Source organism: Oncorhynchus nerka, linkage group LG4 (assembly GCF_034236695.1).
Source record: "Oncorhynchus nerka isolate Pitt River linkage group LG4, Oner_Uvic_2.0, whole genome shotgun sequence".
In the NCBI taxonomy this organism is placed as follows: domain Eukaryota; kingdom Metazoa; phylum Chordata; class Actinopteri; order Salmoniformes; family Salmonidae; genus Oncorhynchus; species Oncorhynchus nerka.
The window spans coordinates 48,838,784-48,860,452 of NC_088399.1; the positions used below are offsets into that span (position 1 = coordinate 48,838,784).

At 42.4% G+C, this 21,669-nt stretch overlaps 2 protein-coding genes across 3 annotated transcripts in view; one reads left to right on the forward strand and one right to left on the reverse strand.

Annotated features, from left to right (window-relative positions):
- Nucleotides 1-1,299: 1,299 nt before the first annotated feature.
- Nucleotides 1,300-14,608, forward strand: LOC115126799 (protein prune homolog 2-like). 2 transcript variants are annotated; one of them, XM_029656441.2, is made up of 11 exons: nucleotides 1,300-3,018; nucleotides 4,100-4,156; nucleotides 4,561-4,770; nucleotides 5,307-5,471; nucleotides 5,803-5,905; nucleotides 8,620-8,751; nucleotides 8,970-9,056; nucleotides 12,220-12,318; nucleotides 12,484-12,522; nucleotides 13,010-13,057; nucleotides 13,304-14,608. In XM_029656441.2, the coding sequence occupies exons 2-11, from the start codon at nucleotides 4,102-4,104 to the stop codon at nucleotides 13,332-13,334; spliced, it is 969 nt and encodes a 322-aa protein (XP_029512301.1). In that variant the 5' UTR covers nucleotides 1,300-3,018; nucleotides 4,100-4,101; the 3' UTR covers nucleotides 13,335-14,608. The 2 variants fall into 2 exon arrangements, with proteins under 2 accessions (XP_029512301.1, XP_029512308.1); XM_029656448.2 differs by having other exon boundaries at nucleotides 1,302-3,018; nucleotides 13,010-13,061.
- The window catches only part of pcsk5a (proprotein convertase subtilisin/kexin type 5a), a 36,053-nt gene continuing 28,966 nt past the window's right edge, over nucleotides 14,583-21,669 (reverse strand). Inside the window, exons 34-37 of the mRNA XM_065017631.1 lie at nucleotides 19,390-19,607; nucleotides 17,047-17,147; nucleotides 16,233-16,447; nucleotides 14,583-15,949 (exon numbers count right to left, since the gene is read on the reverse strand). Of these exons, the coding sequence (XP_064873703.1) occupies nucleotides 15,508-15,949; nucleotides 16,233-16,447; nucleotides 17,047-17,147; nucleotides 19,390-19,607 (976 nt within the window). The 3' untranslated portion in view covers nucleotides 14,583-15,507. The remainder of the gene's footprint in view (nucleotides 15,950-16,232; nucleotides 16,448-17,046; nucleotides 17,148-19,389; nucleotides 19,608-21,669) is intronic.

Genomic DNA, 21,669 nt, shown 5'->3' on the forward strand with positions numbered 1-21,669 from the left:
ACCTGTCCAAAGAGGATCTCCACAGGGAAAGGTGTTCCAACCATGTAGAAGGAAGGTTTATGGTTTACTAACCAGTGTGTGCGACTATTTAATGCACAGAATATTAGATAGTGTTGATTCTTCAGTGTTACATTTCTAGTGTTGATTCAGGTGGTAAATGAACGTTGTAAGTGTTGGTGTAAACAACCAGTATCAAACCAAAACCACGCCCATCAATATCATATTTCCCAGCGTGCTATATTGAAGGTTGATTTTTTTTATTGCTTATGTCAACAACTATGTTTTTGCATGTACATTGATTGATTATGCCTCTGAAATAAACTCAGCAAAAAAAGAAACATCCCTTCTTCAGGACCCTGTCTTTCAAAGGTATTTTGTAAAAATCCAAATAACTTCACAGATCATCATTGTAAAGGGGTTAAACACTGTTTCCCATGCTTGTTCAATGAACAATAAACAATTAATGAACATGCACCCGTGGAACGGTTGTTAAGAGCCTAACAGATGGTAGGCAATTAAGGTCACAGTTATGAAAACTTAGGACACTAAAGAGCCCTTTCTACTGACTGAAGAACACCAGAAGAAAGATGCTCAGGGTCCCTGCTCATCTGCGTGAACGTGCCTTAGGAATGCTGCAAGGAGGCATGAGGACTGCAGATGTGGCCAGGGCAATAAATTGCAATGTCCGTACTGCGAGATGCCTTAGACAGCGCTAAAGGAAGACAGGACGGACAGCGGTTCGTCCTCACAGTGGCAGACCACGTGTAACAACACCTGCAAAGGATCGGTACATCCGAACATCACACCTGCGGGACAGGTACAGGATGGCAACAACAACTGCCCGAGTTACACCAGGAACTCACAATCCCTCCATCAGTGCTCAGACTATCCACAATAGGCTGAGAGAGGCTGGACTGAGGGCTTGTAGGCCTGTTGTAAGGCATCTCCTCACCAGACATCACCAGCAACAACGTTGCCTATGGGCACAAACCCACCATCGCTGGACCAGACAGGGCTGGCAAAAAGTGCTCTTCACTGACGAGTCGCGGTTTTGTCTCACCAGGGTGGATGGTCGGATTCGCGTTTATCGTCGAAGGAATGAGCATTACACCGAGGCCTGTACTCTGGAGCGGGATCGATTTGGAAGTGGATGGTCCGTCATGGTCTAGGGCGGTGTGTCACAGCATCATCGGAAGCTTGTTGTCATTGCAGGCAATCTCAACGCTGTGCGTTACAGGGAAGACATCCTCCTCCCTCATGTGGTACCCTTCTTGCAGGCTCATCCTGACATGACCCTCCAGCATGACAATGCCACAAGCCATACTGCTCGTTCTGTGCGTGATTTCCTGCAAGACAGGAATGTCAATGTTCTGCCATAGCTAGCGAAGAGCCCGGATATCAATCCCATTGAGCACGCCTGAGACCTGTTGGATTGGAGGGTGAGGGCTAGGGCCATTCCCCCCAGAAATGTCCGGGAACTTGCAGGTGCCTTGGTAGAAGAGTGGGGTGACATCTCACAGCAAGAACTAGCAAATCTGGTGCAGTCCATGAGGGGGAGATTCAATGCAGTACTTAATGCAGCTGGTGGCCACACCAGATACTGACTGTTACTTTTGATTTTGATCTCCTCCCCCCCTTTTTTCAGGGACACATTATTCCATATCTGTTAGTCACATATCTGTGGAACCTTTTCAGTTTATGTCTCAGTTGTTGTATCAGCATCCTGGAGTCGCCAGCATCCTGGAGTTGCCTCTTCACTGTTGACGTTGAGACTGGTGTTTTGTGGGTACTATTTAATGAAGCTTCCAGTTGAGGACTTGTGAGGCATCTGTTTCTCAAACTAGACACTAATGTACTTGTCCACTTGCTCAGTTGTGCCCCGGGGCCTCCTACTCCACCTTCTATTCTGGTTAGAGCCAGTTTGTGCTGTTCTGTGAAGGGAGTAGTACACAGCTTTGTACGAGATCTTCAGTTTCTTGCCAATTTCTCACTTGGAATAGCCTTCATTTCTCAGAACAAGAATAGACTGACGAATTTCAGAAGAAAGTCTTTGTTTCTAGCCATTTTGAGCCTGTAATCGAACCCACAAATGCAAATGCTCCAGATACTCAACTAGTCTAAATAATGCACGTTTTATTGCTTCTTTAAATCAGAACAACAGTTTTCAGCTGTGCTAACATAATTGCAAAAGGGTTTTCTAATGATCAATTAGCCGTTTAAAATGATAAACTCTGATTAGTTAACACAACGTGCCATTGGAACCCAGGAGTGATGGTTGCTGATAATGGGCCTCTGAACGCCTATGGAGATATTCAATTAAAAATGTGTCATTTCCAGCTACAATAGTTATTTACAACATTAACAATGTCTACACTGTATTTCTGATCAATTTGATGTTATTTTAATAGACAAAAAATTTGCTTTTCTTATGTAAATGTGAAATTCCATTTTTTTTATATACATTTGCTAACATTTCTAAAAAACTCTTTTTGCTTTATCATTATGGAGTATTGTGTGTCGATTGATGAGGGGGAAAAAACAATTTAATCCATTTTAGAATAAGGATGTAAAATTCCAGGGGTCTGGATACTTTCCTAATGCACTGTATATTGAATGTCTTGTAAATAGTACTGGCAAGGAATTCATTGTAATTCTACTGCATTCATTAGCTTCCTTTCAACTCATTGTTTCTCTTTTAGCCCTGAGGGATAATAAAACCTCTTTCAGTTGTACAAAATTTTACACATCTCCTCTCAGTTGGCCTCAAATAATAACACTCACACTCACAGCTGCACTGCCAGAGCCAGCTGCTGCACAGAGCTGTAGAAGCAGGTGATTGGCCTTATTTGGAGCTAGCCTGGGTCATGTGACCACAAAATGGTGGAAGCTGTTAGCTTTTTCTAAGCTGAGCATCTCTACCAAGAGCCTGGGAGGAAGAGAGAAAAAGTGTGAGATACAGCTGAAATACATCCATGCTCTAAGACAGAGAAGGACAGAGATTCCTGTGCCCCAGTAGTGGTGAGTAGATGGATTTAATGTGATGAAAAATAAAGAAAAAGGAGAAGAGAGACGTATTTATTTTCTAGAGACAGGAAGAGATAATGGAGAGGGAGGGGCTGCTGTCATCAGCACTGTGGTCCTGTACTGCACTATGTATGAGGTGGCTCAGCATCCTCCCTGAAGTAAAGCAGCTGATGCCGATCTTGTTATACCTATCGTATGCATGCACGCGTGTGTGTCTGTGTGTGTGATTCAGCATCAGCAGAAGCTTATGTAATTCATCATTGCTGTTCAGAAATCAGCTATTCTGATCAGCGTTTTTCTTTTTGTCGTATTTGCTAATGCAATCAGATTTGTCTTCTCCCATCTGAAAAAGAAACCAGGATCATTTTAATGTGCGTGAGTGCACGTGTCGGTTGGTTTACTTACATCTGTGCCCAATCTGTGCTCGAGTAAGCGTGTGGACATTTGAGTCAGCAGATGAGAGACGGAGGAGAGAGAGAGAGAAGGGGCTGCTGATGCTGTAACAGCCTTACCCTCTTCCCTCCCCATCCATCTCTCCGCCTCCTGCTAGAATAGATGGATTATTCACAGCGGAGAGATCTGATGACCTTTATCCTCAACACTCCTTCCACTGCCCTCCCTCTCCCTCTCTCCCCCTCTGCTGTGGTCATTGAAATCATCCCGGCAGCAATGATAGAGACACAGTCCTGACAGTGTGCCTGTAGGAAATGGCTTGCATGTGACTGTGTACTGTACAATACTGCCAACTGAGTTCACTCATTTCTGTGTGTGTGTGTGTGTGTGTATGAACAGACTAACACAAAACACAGTCAGGCTCTCACTGGTACGCTGTATTGAGTCCTAGATTAGGGACTGTTGTGTATGATGATTCTCCACAGCAATGTAGAGGTTGAAGGACCACAGTAGGGGGGATTGTGTCTGTGTAACCTGTCAAAGTTCAAATTCTATTCGTCCTTGTGGTGCGAACCGCATACACACACACACACACACACTTGCCTCTCCTGTGTTTATTGGGTCTGTATTCAATGTCACTGGTCTGCTATGTGTTGTCTTAATGTCCCCCTGGGTGATGAAGGGATGGACCTGGCGTCTCACAGTAAGACGACCTCCGAGGGGGCCGAGGGCAGACCAGGTGAGCCTCAAACCACCGGCAACTCCGTATGGGATGAGGGTTTGTTATGCCGTCATTACTCTGCGGCTGCCTGCAGAACTAAGCTGTCAGTTAATTAGACACACTCTCACATTCACATGCAGCACCATGATGAGGTTAGTTACTCACACAGGCATTAACTCATTCATAATACGTACACACAAGCTACTTACAGCTATATCATGTTAAGGTTAAACTGTTTTTCATCTTTAGCACAGGTTGGTAGCTTTTAAGAGGACAACTAGCCAAAATGCCATAACCCTACACTCCATGGAGAGTATGGAGAGTCAGCAAATGTTAGAAGGCTTCATATATATATATATATATATATATATTATAGAGCCTTCTAACATTTCCACTGACTCCTCCCCTTCCCTCCCCTCTAGCCCCTCCCAATTCGCTGCCCCTGCAGGGTGCTCCAGGTGGCCCGTCCCAGAGGAAGAAGCTCTCCGCCCCATGTATCAGCCTCTCATTGGACCAGAGCGAGGACGACGCCCTAGAGACGCCCGACGACCTTGACATTAACGTGGACGACCTGGACACACCCGATGACGCAGACTATCTGGACTACACCGACAATGAGCTGGACTGGGAGGGTTAGTCAGTCTAGGACCTCCATACTCAACTGGCAGACCGCGGTCCGGATCTGAACCCAGAATGGGGTCAATACGGACCGCGGGTCCCGACACCCACTTTTTTATTAGCTTTAAAATTGCAACATTTTCTCTCCGCCAACAAGAGGGGTCGGTTTGGTTGCAAGGTGGAGGTTTGTTATGTTGATAAATGACCAAATCCATCCAGACCTTTGCCACATAGGAAATTTGTGTCACCGGACATTCTCAAATAGTACTTGAGTACCCCTGGTCTAAGAGTACGTCCCAAATGGAACTCTATAGTGCACTTATGTAGGGCTTTTTCAAACACAGACTAATACACTAAATAAGATATTACGCCACTTGGAAGCTGGAACTTCAGAGCGTCTGCTAAATGACTTAAATGTAAATGTAAAAAAAATGTTATTCCTTATACTTAATTTCTCTGCAATCATATTTCTGCTGTGTAGATTAGAAATCGATTTATAGTGCATCTGGTTTTTGTAATAGCTGTGTTTCTGCCTTTTGCCCCAAACCAGAACCCCCAACAGGGGAGAAGGAGCCGTGCGAGCCGATTCCCACATGTAGCACGGAGGAGGAGCGTCGGGATGGGAAGCTGTGTAGGGCAGTGGTCATCGGAGAGCAGGAACACCGCATTAACATGGAGATCATTGAGCCCTACCAGAGAGTTATCTCCCATGGAGGTACAGGACAGTTCTGGTCGTTGTTCTCCGTTTTATACCTTTATTTGGTTTTATAGACCTTCTCTTGCCTCCTTTCTCTTGATGGTCGTCTTCCATACAAAATGTGTTTTAATCTCATAGAACGTAATAGGGCTTAATTGCAGGATAATACATTAAAAGGGCTAATCAGACACACAGTGATATATACTGATGGCAGATGACAGAGAAAAACAAACAAACAGCCAAACACCACACCCCAGCACCAAGCCTCTCGACAGGGCGCTCTTATAAACTGTTGTGCTGTGGGTCATATGTGAATATTTCTTTACACGTTTTGGGTTTCCTTCATCAGGGTACTATGGAAATGGAGTGAACGCCATCATAGTGTTTGCGGCGTGTTTCCTCCCTGACAGCGACAGTGAGGACTACCATGAAATCATGGAGCATCTCTTCCTGTGAGTTACACCTAGAATCCTCCTCATCCTCAGAGCTCCTGACTTGAATCTATTTCCTTGTCTGAACCCTACAACGTACCCCTGACAAATACACCTTTCATTGAAAAGTTCTTAAAGGATATATTGCATGTTCTTAAGTCTGTCTGTATTCCCCCCCCCCCAAAAAAAAATCCCTTAACCCTGCGAGACCCATCATTGAACTTTTCCTAAATTGCATCCTGTACCGTTCCTAAACTAAAAAAAACAATGTCAGACACTACATAGTGCATCTTCTTAGACCCAGATGCACAGTACCAGTCAAACGTTTGGACACACCTACTCATTCAAGTGATTTTCTTTATTTTTACTATTTTCTACATTGTATATAATAATAGTGAAGACATCAAAACTATGAAATAACACATATGGAAACATGAAGTAACCAAAAAAGTGTTGAACAAATCAAAATATATTTTATATTTGAGATTCTTTAAAGTAGCCACCCTTTGCCTTGATGACCGCTTTGCACACTTGGCATTCTCTCAACCAGCTTCACCTGGCCATAAGACTGCTAATTAGTTCATTAATGGTTACCCAGACTATCTGCACTGACTCTATGCACACTCACAAAGACTGTATAAACACTACTTATAAACTGGGTGTTTCGAGCCCTGAATGCTGATTGGCTGACAGTATAGACCGTATAGCATGGGTATGACAAAACATTTATTTTTACTGTTTTTAATTATGTTGGTAACTAATTTATAATAGCAATAAGGAACCTTGGGGGTTTGTGATATATGGCCGATATATCACGGCTAAGAACTGTGTCCTAGCACTCTGTGTTGCTTCGTACATAAGAACAGCCCTTAGCCGTGGTATATTGGCCATATACCACACCCCCCATGCTTTATTTCTTAAATACACACTCACACTATACTGACACTCTCACACAAAGCCCACACACATTCACTATATATGCATACGCACACAAGCACACATGCTGCTGCTGATACTCTGTTATTTATTTTACTCTTATTATTATCTATCCTAATGCCTAGTCACTTTACCTTGCCTGTATGTACATATCTACCACAAATACCTCATACCTCTACATATTGATCTGGTAATTGTACTCCCTGTATATAGCTCGATTCCTGTGCATTTTATTCCTCATGGTACTATTTTTATTTTTATTATAACTTTTTAAAAACTTCTTCAGGATCGATGGGTCCCCCACGGGACGGTTGAGTTAACGTAAGCTATATCAGCTTAAATTCTTGTTAATCTAACTGCACTGTCCAATTTACAGTAGCTATTACAGTGAAATAATACCATACTATTGCTTGAGGAGAGTGCACAGTTATGAACTTGAAAAGTTATTAATAAACCAATTAGGCACATTTGGGCAGTCTTGATCCAAAATTTTGAACACAAATACAATGGTTCATTGGATCAGTCTGAAACTTTGCATATACACTGCAAAGTTTCAGTTTGTTTTCTTTGTATTTTCTTTTACCAGATCTGAATGTGTTATATTCTCCTACATTCATTTCACATTTCCACAAAAAGTGTTTCCTTTCAAATGGTATTAAGAATATGTATATCCCCGCTTCAGGGCCTGAGCTACGGGCAGTTAGATTTGGATATGTCATTTTAGGCGGAAACAAAAAAGGGACCGATTTTATTATTAACTCTGCATCGTTGGGAAATGCTTGTAAGTAAGCATTTCATGATTAAGTCTACACCCGTTGCATGTGACAAATAACATTAGATTTGATCAGTAGCTTCTGAAACATTAGAAAACTGTCCACTCGCCTGAGACCACACTGGTCCCCTACAAAAGCATATAGTGTAAGTCATCCATGCAAGTACATAACTTTTTTCCCTTGATTTCTCTAAGATGTAATGATTATATAGAAAAAAGAAATAGAGAAACAAAGATTATCAGCTAGAGGTGGTTTTGTAAGTGTTGCAGAAACACAACATTGGGCTTAAAGGGTTGCCAAACAGACATTGGGCCACATTCATATATTGATAGACAAGTTAAAGAGATTGTTTTCCTTCCAAATTCTGCAAATATGGACAACCAAATACTTCAAGACTAACTTTGATCTCCCCTCTACACATTACAATAAATACTTTAAAAAATATATATATGTGTGGTTTATGAGATCAGAATACTGCCATTGATGACCATCTATTTTATGGTAAAGTAGTAAGATAGGAGGTTACCTCTCGAAATGAAGCCAGAAAGGACAACCAAATATTACTAAAAGTAAGTTAGATGTTCTCCATACATAGAAAACCCTAAACATAGTTTATCCTTTCAAAAAATATGTTCTTGACAACAATATAAAATCGGTCGAGTTGTTCAAATATATATATTTTTTTGCCATTAGACAGTGTAAATGCTTTTCATCCAACACACATTTTCCCTAACATTGAAGCCCAATGTTGCATTATTGCAATGTTTCAAGAACATGTCAAAAAATATATTATTTTCATAATCAGAGGCCTATTACAAGTATTTCTGAAGGGTAATATGTTGTTCCTCATTTGGATCTATGCCTGGGTCTCACAGGGTTAAACGGCGATAAGGTTCTAATCTAACCCATGTAGCGCAATCATTCACCATGATGCTCGTCTCTTTACCTTTTACCTGTACGCGTTCTAAATCATACACTCGGTTCATGATTGACGTGTACCTCCCCTACTGTATATCCTGCCTTCAGGTATGTGATCAGCACGTTGGAGCTGATGGTGGCGGAAGACTATATGATCATCTACTTGAACGGAGCCACGCCCCACAGGAGGATGCCTGGACTGGGCTGGCTCAAGAAGTGTTACCAGATGATTGACAGGAGGTCATTTGACATATGGTTGATTTATGGATGAGTTGATGGATTTTTTGTTGTTGTATGGAAAAAGTGTAAGGGGGGGGGAGATAGTCAGGCCCACAGGGTAATATGTGAAAGGATTTACGTGTACTTATTTCCCATGTGGTCAACTGTAATAACATCGTAGCATGCCACATCACACAAATGTACTCAATATAAGAATGTTGATGAATGTTTGGTTTCAGGCTCAGGAAGAATTTGAAATCCTTCATCATCGTCCACCCGTCCTGGTTTATACGGACCGTACTAGCCCTCACTCGGCCCTTCATCAGGTAAACACACACAATAATTACTCTGTTCTAAGTAAAGAAATCTCGGAGCATATTTCATTACACAGGGATTGAAATGTAGCATACATGACAGTAATTTATTGTTGATCAGTCTCTCACATCGCTGTGGAGAATTGTTTTGCCCACTCTTGCATGCAGAACCGCTTTGACTCAGTAACATTTGGGGGTTTTCAAGCATGAACTGCTCGTTTCAAGTCCTGCCTCAACATCTCAATTGGGATTAGGTCTGGACTTTGACGAGGCCAATCCAAAACTTCAAATTTGTTGCTTAAAAAAAAAAGAGTTAATGTCGACCTGATTGTGTGTTTTGAATCATTGTCTTGCTGCATGACTTCAGCTTCAGATCACAGACGGATGGCCTGGGTCCCATTTTTTGACATAGGTCCCATTATGCCTGTCGGAAATCAAACACTGCATTCCACAGTAAGAACCTTATACCAATGGTCAAGCATGGTGGTGGTAGTGTGATGGTTTGGCCTTAACCTTTTTAGTGCAGGAGTTCCGCTAGCGGAACCCCTCGACAACATTCCAATGAAAAGGCAGCGTGTGAAATTCTAAAATATTTTTTAGAAATATGTAACTTTCACACATTAACAAGTCCAGTCAAAGATAGGAGTCACAAAAAGCAGAAATATAGATAAAATGAATCACTAACCTTTGATGATCTTCATCAGATGACACTCATTGGACATTATGTTACATAATACATGTATGTTTTGTTCGATAATGTGCATATTTATATCCAAAAATCTCAGTTTACATTGGTGCGTTACGTGCAGTAATGTTTTGATTCAAAAAACATCCGGTGATTTTGCAGAAATACTCATAATAAATATTGATAAAAGATACAAGTGTTATTCACAGAATTAAAGATAGACTTAATGCAACCGCTGTGTCAGATTTCAAAAACACTTTACGGAAAAAGCATACTAGATCAGAGAATTCTACAGGAGAATGTCAGGCCATCTGTCTGTGAGCTGAAGCTGAATGACAATGACACAAAACACACAATTAAGTCTACACAAAACTGCTTTTTTGTTTGTTTGTTGGAATGGCCTTGTCAATGTCCAGATCTAATCCCAATTGAGATGGTGTGGCAGGACTTGAAACGAGCAGTTCGTGCTTGAAAATCCACAAACGTCGCCGAGTTAAAGCAGTTCTGCCTGGAAGAGCGGGCCATAAGTCCTCCACAGCGACCTGAGAGACTGATCAACAGCTACAGGAAGCGTGTGGTTGGAGTCATTGCAGCTAAAGGTGGCACAACCAGTCAGTGTAAGGGGGCAATTACTTTTTTTCACACAGGGGCATTGGGTGTTGCATAGCTTTGTTTATGAAATAAATGAAGTAAGCATGTACAGTGCCTTGCGAAAGTATTCAGCCCCCTTGAACTTTGCGACCTTTTGCCACATTTCAGGCTTCAAACATAAAGATATAAAACTGTATTTTTTTGTGAAGAATCAACAACAAGTGGGACACAATCATGAAGTGGAACGACATTTATTGGATATTTCAAACTTTTTTAACAAATCAAAAACTGAAAAATTGGGCGTGCAAAATTATTCAGCCCTTTTACTTTCAGTGCAGCAAACTCTCTCCAGAAGGTCAGTGAGGATCTTTGAATGATCCAATGTTGACCTAAATGACTAATGATGATAAATACAATCCACCTGTGTGTAATCAAGTCTCCGTATAACTGCACCTGCACTGTGATAGTCTCAGAGGTCCGTTAAAAGCGCAGAGAGCATCATGAAGAACAAGGAACACACCAGGCAGGTCCGAGATACTGTTGTGAAGAAGTTTAAAGCCGTATTTGGATATAAAAAGATTTCCCAAGCTTTAAACATCCCAAGGAGCACTGTGCAAGCGATAATATTGAAATGGAAGGAGTATCAGACCACTGCAAATCTACCAAGACCTGGCCGTCCCTCTAAACTTTCAGCTCATACAAGGAGAAGACTGATCAGAGATGCAGCCAAGAGGCCCATGATCACTCTGGATGAACTGCAGAGATCTACAGCTGAGGTGGGAGACTCTGTCCATAGGACAACAATCAGTCGTATATTGCACAAATCTGGCCTTTATGGAAGAGTGGCAAGAAGAAAGCCATTTCTTAAAGATATCCATAAAAAGTGTTGTTTAAAGTTTGCCACAAGCCACCTGGGAGACACACCAAACATGTGGAAGAAGGTGCTCTGGTCAGATGAAACCAAAATTGAACTTTTTGGCAACAATGCAAAACGTTATGTTTGGCGTAAAAGCAACACAGCTCATCACCCTGAACACACCATCCCCACTGTCAAACATGGTGGTGGCAGCATCATGGTTTGGGCCTGCTTTTCTTCAGCAGGGACAGGGAAGATGGTTAAAATTGATGGGAAGATGGATGGAGCCAAATACAGGACCATTCTGGAAGAAAACCTGATGGAGTCTGCAAAAGACCTGAGACTGGGACGGAGATTTGTCTTCCAACAAGACAATGATCCAAAACATAAAGCAAAATCTACAATGGAATGGTTCAAAAATAAACATATCCAGGTGTTAGAATGGCCAAGTCAAAGTCCAGACCTGAATCCAATCGAAAATCTGTGGAAAGAACTGAAAACTGCTGTTCACAAATGCTCTCCATCCAACCTCACTGAGCTCGAGCTGTTTTGCAAGGAGGAATGGGAAAAAATTTCAGTCTCTCGATGTGCAAAACTGATAGATACATACCCCAAGCGACTTACAGCTGTAATCGCAGCAAAAGGTGGCGCTACAAAGTATTAACTTAAGAGGGCTGAATAATTTTGCACGCCCAATTTTTCAGTTTTTGATTTGTTAAAAAAGTTTGAAATATCCAATAAATGTCGTTCCACTTCATGATTGTGTCCCACTTGTTGTTGATTCTTCACAAAAAAATACAGTTTTATATCTTTATGTTTGAAGCCTGAAATGTGGCAAAAGGTCGCAAAGTTCAAGGGGGCCGAATACTTTCGCAAGGCACTGTAATTGTTGTGTTATTTGTTTACTCAGGTTCCCTTCAACAGAATCATAGGTTTTGGTTGAAGACCTGATAACATTCAGTATCAAAAATATGCAAAGTAGAGAACATTAGAAAGGGGGCAAATACTTCTTTCACAGCGATGTATATCTTGTTTTGTCACAGCACCAAGTTCAGCAATAAGATCAAGTATGTGAACAGCCTGGCTGAGCTGCAGGAACTCATCCCCATGGAACACGTCCACATCCCAGAGTGCATCATTAGGTGAGCCCAGTCCACCCCCCCCCCCACTCCCTTTCATCCTCCTCTCCCCTCCTCGCCTTCCATTCCCTTCCTCTCCCCCTCTTCCATATCATTCCATTTCCCCTCCTCTCCTGTGACCTGTAACTGACTCTCAATTTATCTTCTGTTGTCAACTCTCATCCCCAGTCTTGACGAGGAGCTGAAGGAAGCGGCGGTGAGCTCAACGTGAGCATAGATTTTTGCCCCTCATTACTATATGGCTGCAGAAACAGAAACTATGTATCCCCACTTCTGTTCTCTCTTAGCCAGACTCCCATTTATCAAGTGATCCTGTTTAAGATCAGAAATGCTTTTATGTTGGATGAGAGCCTACTCCACTGCTGTGGGTTTTGCTCTGACCACTTTCATAATGCAATTATATGAAAATGTGATAAATGCACCTCGCAGCGCATTTGTCATCCACATCAACAAACCATAGATTACGATCATATGATTAATAATGGTGATATATCACGGATGGTAAATGAGACAAGTCTGAGAACATGATGTAGAATTCCAATGAGAAACATACTCATTTGACCATATTTGGCTCTGCCTTCCTGACAAAAGACACATGCATACCATCGATTCAATATGTAGCCCACGACATATTTTACCACTGCACCGTAGATTCCCGTCTGACGTTTATTCTTTCTCTTCCTTTCTTCTGCAGAGTGAGCAGTTTCCTCCAGGGACCCGAGCCGACGCCGGGGAGACCTGAGTGAGTAAGTAAGACCACTAAAGCTACTTGTTTAAGTGCAGTCTGAAGAGAGATGGCCTTGTCTGGCTTGTCTGTCCTTCATATAAACATTCCAACAGTGCATCCCATACGGCACCCTATTCAATATATAGCACACTACCAGGACCTGATCAAAAGTAGGGCACTATAGAGGGGAATAGGGTCCCACGTGGGATGCATACTCTAACATTAATGCCTCTCGTTTCCTTGGCGTCTCTTCCTCTGCAGAGCCGATAAAACCAACGCGAACAACTCCTAGACAAAGTGGCATTCAACAACGGTGGAAATGAATGCTCGTCTCGAAATGGAATGTCACGTTGTTTGAAAACTCATGATTGTCTTGTGTGCTGGATGCAGTAAAAACAGATGTACTGTAAGGTCTATTCCCGTGTGTTTGTGCGACGTGGAGTCGACTATGAAGACTCGCCATATTCCCTGTTAGCACTCAGACGTAGATCCTATGAAGACCACTGTAAAATCCATCTATAACACCTCTGACAGACCAGAGATGAGCATGTGGGGTTTCTTAATGCTGGTCTTTGGGACCCACAGGTTGCACTGTTTTGTTTCTTCCCAGCACTAACGTACCTGGTAGCACACCATGGTCTTGATGATGAGTTGAATAATCAGGTGTGTTAGTGCTGGGTTGGAACAAAAATGTGCACTCATGCAGGTTGCCCAGGACCAGTATTAATAATCCCCACGATGAGACTACTGGGATACTTGACAGTAAATCCACATTACCATGATAGTTTGTGAAGGACATAAATATGATGTGGTCACTCACAGTGCAGTACACACGTCCATTCAAAGTTTTAATGTTGTACTTTGGTAATAATGCATGAGAAGTGGTGAAGCACTAATATTGTCCATCTTGGATTTAGACAAGTCATTATGTCCTTGAGACATCACATCAATGACGGTACGTCGAAATCAATCTCACATATCTGTGACATGCTAAAATCCAATCCCCTTAGGAAACGACCAAGTAACGCGTCTCATCAATCTTTTTTTACATCTGAAAATCATTTGGATCTTGATGAGAGTGTTGGACAGATAAATCCCTAGATGTTTTCACTTTGAATCAATCTGACGAACAGTGGATGACAAGAGTAACCACGGAAATATAATGAATTATATTTGTGTGTAACTAAGTGAATGTGTGAAAACAAGCTATCATTACATTGTGAGAGCATGTCTTTTCAGGTCCTGTGAGAGTCGAGTCTGATGTGTGTGTGTGTGTGTATGTGCGTGTGTCCTGTCAGTGTGTTTCCGTCAGACATATTCACCATCTAGGGCTCTTGTCTCTGCACCAAACAGGATATGACCTCAAGTGGAGGACAGAGAGAGAGAGAAGCGGGGGTCTCTGTGTAAAGCACAATATCGCGTACTGTGTGTGTCAGTGTGTGTGCGTGTTCCAATGCATGCTTCCTCAGATGCTCGGTGGCTCTTTGACCCAGGGCTCTTCTACATTGTGTGTAAAATGTGTTATATGATGGAACACTATATCAATAAATACAACTTTTACTCCGAGCATTGCTCCTGTGCTTTTCCCTCACGTTCCATCTATCCATCTATACCATTGACCTTTCTACCACAACACCAGGGTCATATTCATTAGGGCGTGCGATGAAAATGAGCATTTCTTATTGAATAAGTACAGGTTGTCCCGTTTTCTTTCTTTTGGTGCCGTATCAATGCGACACATTTGTGTCTCTATTAGTGTTATCGCATATCATTTCTTCAAATTCAATTCAACTTTATTTGAATAACAACACAATATTTGCTAATCAAAAGTCAATGACTGCAAAGTAAATTATACAATAGACAAGTGGCAAAACCATAGGTCTGAAAGTGTTAGGACTCCACTCCATCAGCGTCACAGCTGGGTTTAAATGTAAAGGCAGTGTTCCCGAGTTAGCGGAGACTGCGTTCAGGGTAAACGCTGCATATGTCGGCTCAATCGGAAATGACCTTAACATTTATTTTGTGAAATCTGTAACGCTTCATCGATTCCAGACTGAATAGAGCCCGTATTAAAAACTTCAAAACCACCACAATTACAAAGAGGAGTAACACCATTTTGAAACCAATTTTTACGACAAATAGGATATTGTTTTACGGGCTTCATGGTTGAAGCCACACACAAAATAAACCAAAAGACACAACAAAATAAAATATACATTTCCCATAAATGTTAAAAATAACTGGTCATTGACTAGAACATACAGTTTTGTGAATGAACAGCATTTGTTTTAAACACCCCTCAGTATGAAATAGCTATTCATTCTTGTTTTAACTGAATATCGAAGGAGGACAAATAAAATGGATGCAAGCCCGGAGGGAAAGATCTAGTCAGAGAGAGAAAATAAAGAGGTAGAGAGAAAAAGGAAGAAAGAGGTAGATCTGTAGAAAAAGTGTAAAATCACTCATCAGCGAAATGTATAGCTCTCATCATCGTACTCCAGCTCGTCGTCATTATCATTCCCTGGCTGTCCGTACCTGAACTTCCTGTAGACCGTTCCATCCTGACCCATGTACACAATGTCCTCATCTTCGTCCTCATCTTCCTCATCCTTATTCCCGTAGCGCTCAGTGAGATCCACCAACTGGGCCTCGCGGAAATGCCCGCTGGAACTGGCGTGCCCGGCGGATGTGGTATTATGATGCCCGCCACCCAGCTTCTCGTAGCCACGGGGGGCCGTGATGGGGTCGGGGAGGGAGGGGCTCTTGGAGCGGGAGCGCCGGATGAGGAAAACTATGGTACCCAGGCCCAGCAGCAGTAGGATGGAGGTGATGATGAAGAGCGCCATGTTCCCGGCTGACTCCTCTTCATCATTGCGGAAGGCCAGGTTAGTGCTGAGGACGCACTCCCTGTAGACCGGAGAGAAAGACAACAGACGTGATCGGGTGGTTGAATACATGAACATGATACCTGTTACTATAAACTCATTCCAGACCTGGGTTTAAATAAAATCGTTCAAATCCTCTTAGTGTTTGCTTTAACCATGGCTGGATTGCCAGATGGGTGAGGTTTGCACTTTTCTACCTGTTCGACAGCACCAGGTAAGTTCAATCAAGCACAGCTAAAGTACTTTGAATGTTATAGTATTTGAACTCTGGTCTGCTTCATTCTAAGTGGTATGTATATTGGAACAGAGCCCTGAGCCCACCTCTTGTCTCAGTGCAGTTGCAGCATTCTTGCTGCTGCTGCTGCTGCGCTTTGGAATCTCCCTCTACTAGCATGTCGTTCTGACAGCAGAGCAGACAGCGTCCCCCGGCTGTGAGGATGGCATGGGCAGGACAAATGGTGCAGTTGTATGGACCAGGTCCGCGACAGTCCAGACAGGAATCGTCACAGTCCTCACAATCCTGGCCAGAAGACCACAAGTGGACAGGCTGTCACACAAACAGGATGAATCTCAAATCTATTTTCCTTGATAACTCAACAAAGAAACAGGGGGTGAGTCTCAATTCTCTATCCTTGTGTCCTCTTCCCTGCCTCCTCCTCAGAATATTTCTCCCCTTGGACCTTCTCCAATGTGTTTTGAGAAGGAGTCAAGGAGAGAAGACGCGAGGAATCAGCACACAGGCCCCACCTCTAACTCCTAGCCCCGCTACATGCTATAATGCACATGTGCAGATGTGAAAGGACAAGGTAAGTTTAAGTCAAGGGTGCAGAGCACCGGTCCTTGAGAGCCACAAACCTGCCTTTTAACTAGGGGCACATTTCTACCCGGTAACGAGGTACCGTTCTCCAGCCAAACAACACTAACAACTATCGATCAAACACGTTTAAGTTAAATCAGTCATTTAACACTGCACTCATTTCTGTATTGACATCAGGACGTATGCAACTTTTTTTGTGACTCATTGACATCAGGGAGTGTGTCAAGCCTGACATATGTGACTAAAGCACATTATACAGTACAGAGATGGTGAGTGGTGAGTAAATGGGTATTCGTGGTTACCTGTAGCACGGGGTATTGACCCATGTTGCAGTGGGACTCACACATTCCGTCTGACAGCGTGTAGCCCATGTGACACAAGTCACACGCCTGAGATCCTTTTCCTGGAAATATGGGACAATTACAATGTTGGGCACTTGGACTGTAGCGTAGATGGCATGACATTCCAGTGCATTGTTTTTTTTTTCCTGTTGGATTTAGTTAGTCAATTTAAAGACACAAATCAGCTAACAGATAACATTCTGAGAACCATATGTTTCTGAGAGCTTGGTGAGAGTGTGGTTGTCCTATGGTTATTTTGCATACAACTTTCTGGGAATGATGCAGGATAGATGCTTGGCTTCTCAACACGTTTGACAAAAACTAAAATGTTCTTGGTATTTCATTTACTTGGACAGATTTTTCTTAAAAAGTTCAAACGCGGTGACGTTTCATTTCAATTTTGGTCATGTTCTAAGAACATTCTCCCAATGGTTTGACACTAGGAAATGTTGTCAAATAGTTCAGAGAATGTTCATTCTCCTGAGGGAATTTCAATCTTTCTGGATAACGTTTTCTACAGGTTTCCTCACGGTTCTATTTAAAGCCATGTTCTCAGAACATTCAGAGATTATTAAGAAACAACTTTCTTCTGCGGTAATTTCCAGTCGGGCCACACAAATCAGTATTCAACGTCCATCCATGTCTGAAGATGTCAGGGAATGACGTGGAAACCGGCCACTAGGGGCATTAGTGAACTCTGTTACTCTGTTATGGTTATGGTTTTGCTAGGGCATTGTGGGCGGGGATGGCAGATGGGCGTAAGCATCTGCCTTTGGTTCCAAAGGTTGCACCTTCGAATCCTGCGATAGAAAGTTGTTTTTGAGATGTGTTTTAAGCCTATCCCAAACCTTAACCATTCAGAATGAATGCCTAACCTTAAGATTTTGGCGTAAATGCCTAAACTTAACCCTAACCTTAAAACATTTTGGAGTTAATGCCTAAGCATCTGACTCTGGTGCCAAAGATTGCATGTTTGAATCCAGTGATACAAAGTGGTTTTAATTTTTAGGTTTTAGCCTATCCCAAACCTTAACCCTTACCTTAACCATTAAGTTAATGTCTCAACGTAACCTTAAAAACACTGAGAAATGTGATGTTTGGAACAACTTCAAAATGTGAAGAATGTGAACTCGGAGACTGAGAGCTGGTTGGGAATTTCAGTACTTTAGCATAATGTTTTCTGCAGGTTTCCTCGTGGTTCTAGTTAAAGTCATGTTTTCCAGAACATTAAGAAAACTTTCCATAAAAAAAACACAAGAAAACATTATTAAGATTCAAAGAACACTTTAAGAATCATCAACCAAATTCTTAAGGAGCGCTTGTTTCTGTTGAAAATGGGGTCTATTTGAATAGGCTAAAATTAACAGCTTTGAATGAGTAAAAAAAATAAACAATTCTACTGACTAATTCCATGGATACAGAACAGAAGATCAAAAGTTTGAATTTCACTGACACTGTGCCACAGTGAAAAAATAAATGTGTTTGCATGATTAATGCCTAAGCAAACACATTTTCATGTGTCCCATCTGTGCTTAGAGGTTAAAACAATTAACCCAAACTAAGCTAACAGTGTTATTGAAACGTTCTCAGAACGTAATTTAAATACCTTAAAACCACCTATAATTTCCATTCTCAGAACATTAAAAAAACGTCCCAGGAAAGGTTTTGGGAACGATAGTGAAACATTCTCAGAACCCCCCTGCAACCTAAAAATGTACGTTCCCAAAACAGGGAAACATGTTCACTTCCATTCTCAGAACGTTTTGTTTTACCGGTCAGGAAACTTATGGCTTTGTTCCCAGAACCAATGGGAAACGAAAAACATACGTTCCCACAACTTCTAAGGAATCAGATGTGCTAACTGGGAAATCTGTCTCGTCGTTCTCTGTTTTAGGAATAGGTCGATATTCAATCACTTGTGAATGCCAAAAACAGATTGATGTACTTTTCCCAGACCAGATTAAGGCTAATTCTGGACTAAAATGCATACTCAATGAAAAATCTCCATCGAAAGTACCTTTCAGTCCTCGAATAGGCTTAATCTGGGTCCAGGTCCGGGAAACAGCCCCTTCATGATTATGGTAACAAGTATTGACTGGGTTTCAAAGTATCTTGTGATCCAACTGTGAAAAAATGACTCACACACACACACACACACACACACACACACACACACACACACACACACACACACACACACACACACACACACACACACACACACACACACACACACACACACACACACACACACACACACACACACACACACACACACACACACACGTCTCTTGTCCTCCCTACCTGAGCAGGTTCTGCAGCTCGAGTGACAGGGCTCACAGGTGTGGTGCTGGCTGTCCTGATAGTGGCCCTGGGGACAGCTGGAGTGACAGTGTCCCTGTTTCCTCAGGTAGAGCAGTCCATCTGCACAGTTCAGACAGCCATCAGCCCTGCCCCCGGAACACTCACCGCAGCTTGGGTCACACCTCTCACACGTCCTCGTGGTCATGTTTCCATAGTGACTGCGAGACAGTGCAAGTCAGACAGGGACACCCATCATTGACGGTGTGTAGGGATGTGTGGATGTTTAGAAGGGCTTTGTGTGTGTGTGTGTGGGACTGTCTATTTATTGGTGTGTGTGTGTGTGTATGTGGATGTGTGTCACTGTTTCCAGGTGTCTGCATGGGAGATGTGTGTTTTTTTAAGACAATCATTGTTCCAATATTTGCTTCTAATACGCCAGATGTATGTCCTTGAACCGATTATTTTAAAATCCCACACAGTAGAAGTTACAGGCTAATATAGTTGCTAATGGCAGCCTGCAGTACACTGGTCCGACTTCAATTGGAGTTACTCAATGAGAAGTTGCAGCAATGAGCTAGCCTGCAAGGTTACTTCCTGGAGTAGCTCAAACTGTGCATGTTATGTCTCCATAGGACACCATCTTAACTGACATAAGGAAAGTATTCAGACCCCTTTGTCCACATTTTGTTACATTACAGCCTTATTCTAAAATGTATGAAATACATGTTTCCCCTCATCAATCTACACACAATATACCATAATGACAAAGCGAAAACAAGTTTACATTTTTTCCAAATGTATTAAAATGAAAAACAAATACTTTATTTGAGCTCAGGAGCATCCTGTTTCCATTGATCACCCTTGAGATGTTTCTACAACTTGATTGGAGTCCACCTGTGGTAAATTTAATTGATTGGCGCACATCTGTCTATATAAGGTCCGACAGTTGACAGTTCATATCAGAGCAAAAAGCTAAGCCATGAGAGACAGGATTGTGTCGAGGCATAGATCTAAGGAAGGGTACCAAAACATTTCTGCAGCATTGAAGGTCCTGAATAACACAGTGGCCTCCATCATTCATAAATGGAAGAAGATTGGAACCACCAAAACTCTTCCTAGAGCTGGCCGCTCGGCCACACTGAGTAATCGAGGGAGAAGGGCCTTGGTCAGGGAGGTGACCAAGAACCCAATGGTCACTCTGACAGAGCTCCAGAGTTCCTCTGTGGAGATGGGACAACCTTCCAGGACAACCATCTCTGCAGCTCTCCACCAATCAAGCCTTGATGGTAGAGTGACCAGACGGAAGCCACTCCTCAGTAAAAGACCAATGACAGCCCGTTGGGACTTTGCCAAAAGGCACCTAAATGACTCAGACCTTGAGAAACAAGATTCTCTGGTCTGATGAAACCAAGATTGAACTCTTTGGCCTGAATGCCAAGCATCACGTCTGGAGAAAACCTGGCATCATCCCTACGGTGAAGCATGGTGGTGGCAGCATCATGCTGTGGGGATGTTTTTCAGCAGCAGGGACTGGGAGACTAGTCAGGATTGAGGGAAAGATGAACGGAACAAAGTACAGAGAGATCCTTGATAAAAATCTGCTCCAGAGTGCTCAGGACCTCAGACTGGGGGCAAAGACCACAACCGTAAGCACACAGCCAAGACAACACAGGAGTGGCTTCGGGACAAGTCTCTGAATGTCCTTGAGTGGCCCAGACAGAGCCCAAACTTGAAACCGATCTAACATTTCTGGAGAGACCTGAAAATAGCTGTGCAGCGAAACTCCCCATCCAACCCGACAGAGCTTGAGACAATCTGCAGAGAAGAATGGGAGAAACTCCCCAAATACAGATTGTAGCGTCACACTCAAGAAGACTCGAGGCTGTACTCGCTGCCAAAGGTGCTTCAACAAAGTACTGAGTGAAGGGTCTGAATACTTATGTAAATGTGATACTTCAGTTTTATATTGTTTAAAAACCTGTTCATGCTTTGTCATTATGAGGTATTGTGTGTAAATTGATGAGTGAAAACAATTATTTAATACATTTTAGAATAAGGCTGTAACGTAACAAAATGTGGAAAAAGTCAAGGGGTCTGAATACTTTCTGAATGCACTGTCAGTGGTGTGTCCCAATGCTTATACCTGTGTGTTTGGGAAACGTCACAGCAATAAATATGAGTTTTTACGATTTGTGTGCCTTTTGTAGCCTCTTTGAGATATTTAAACTGGGCATCAATTGAACAGCACATTACATGTAACCGTCTCAATCACTCCTGCTC

What these genes read in the sequence shown, in the direction of transcription:
- LOC115126799 (XM_029656441.2), top strand. Translation starts at nt 4,102, where the DNA reads ATGGACCTGGCGTCTCACAGTAAGACGACCTCCGAGGGGGCCGAGGGC. An exon ending in CAATGAGCTGGACTGGGAGG is followed by an intron (nt 4,771 to 5,306) that starts GTTAGTCAGTCT and finishes GCCCCAAACCAG; the next exon opens with AACCCCCAACAGGGGAGAAG. An exon ending in TACCAGATGATTGACAGGAG is followed by an intron (nt 8,752 to 8,969) that starts GTCATTTGACAT and finishes GTTTGGTTTCAG; the next exon opens with GCTCAGGAAGAATTTGAAAT.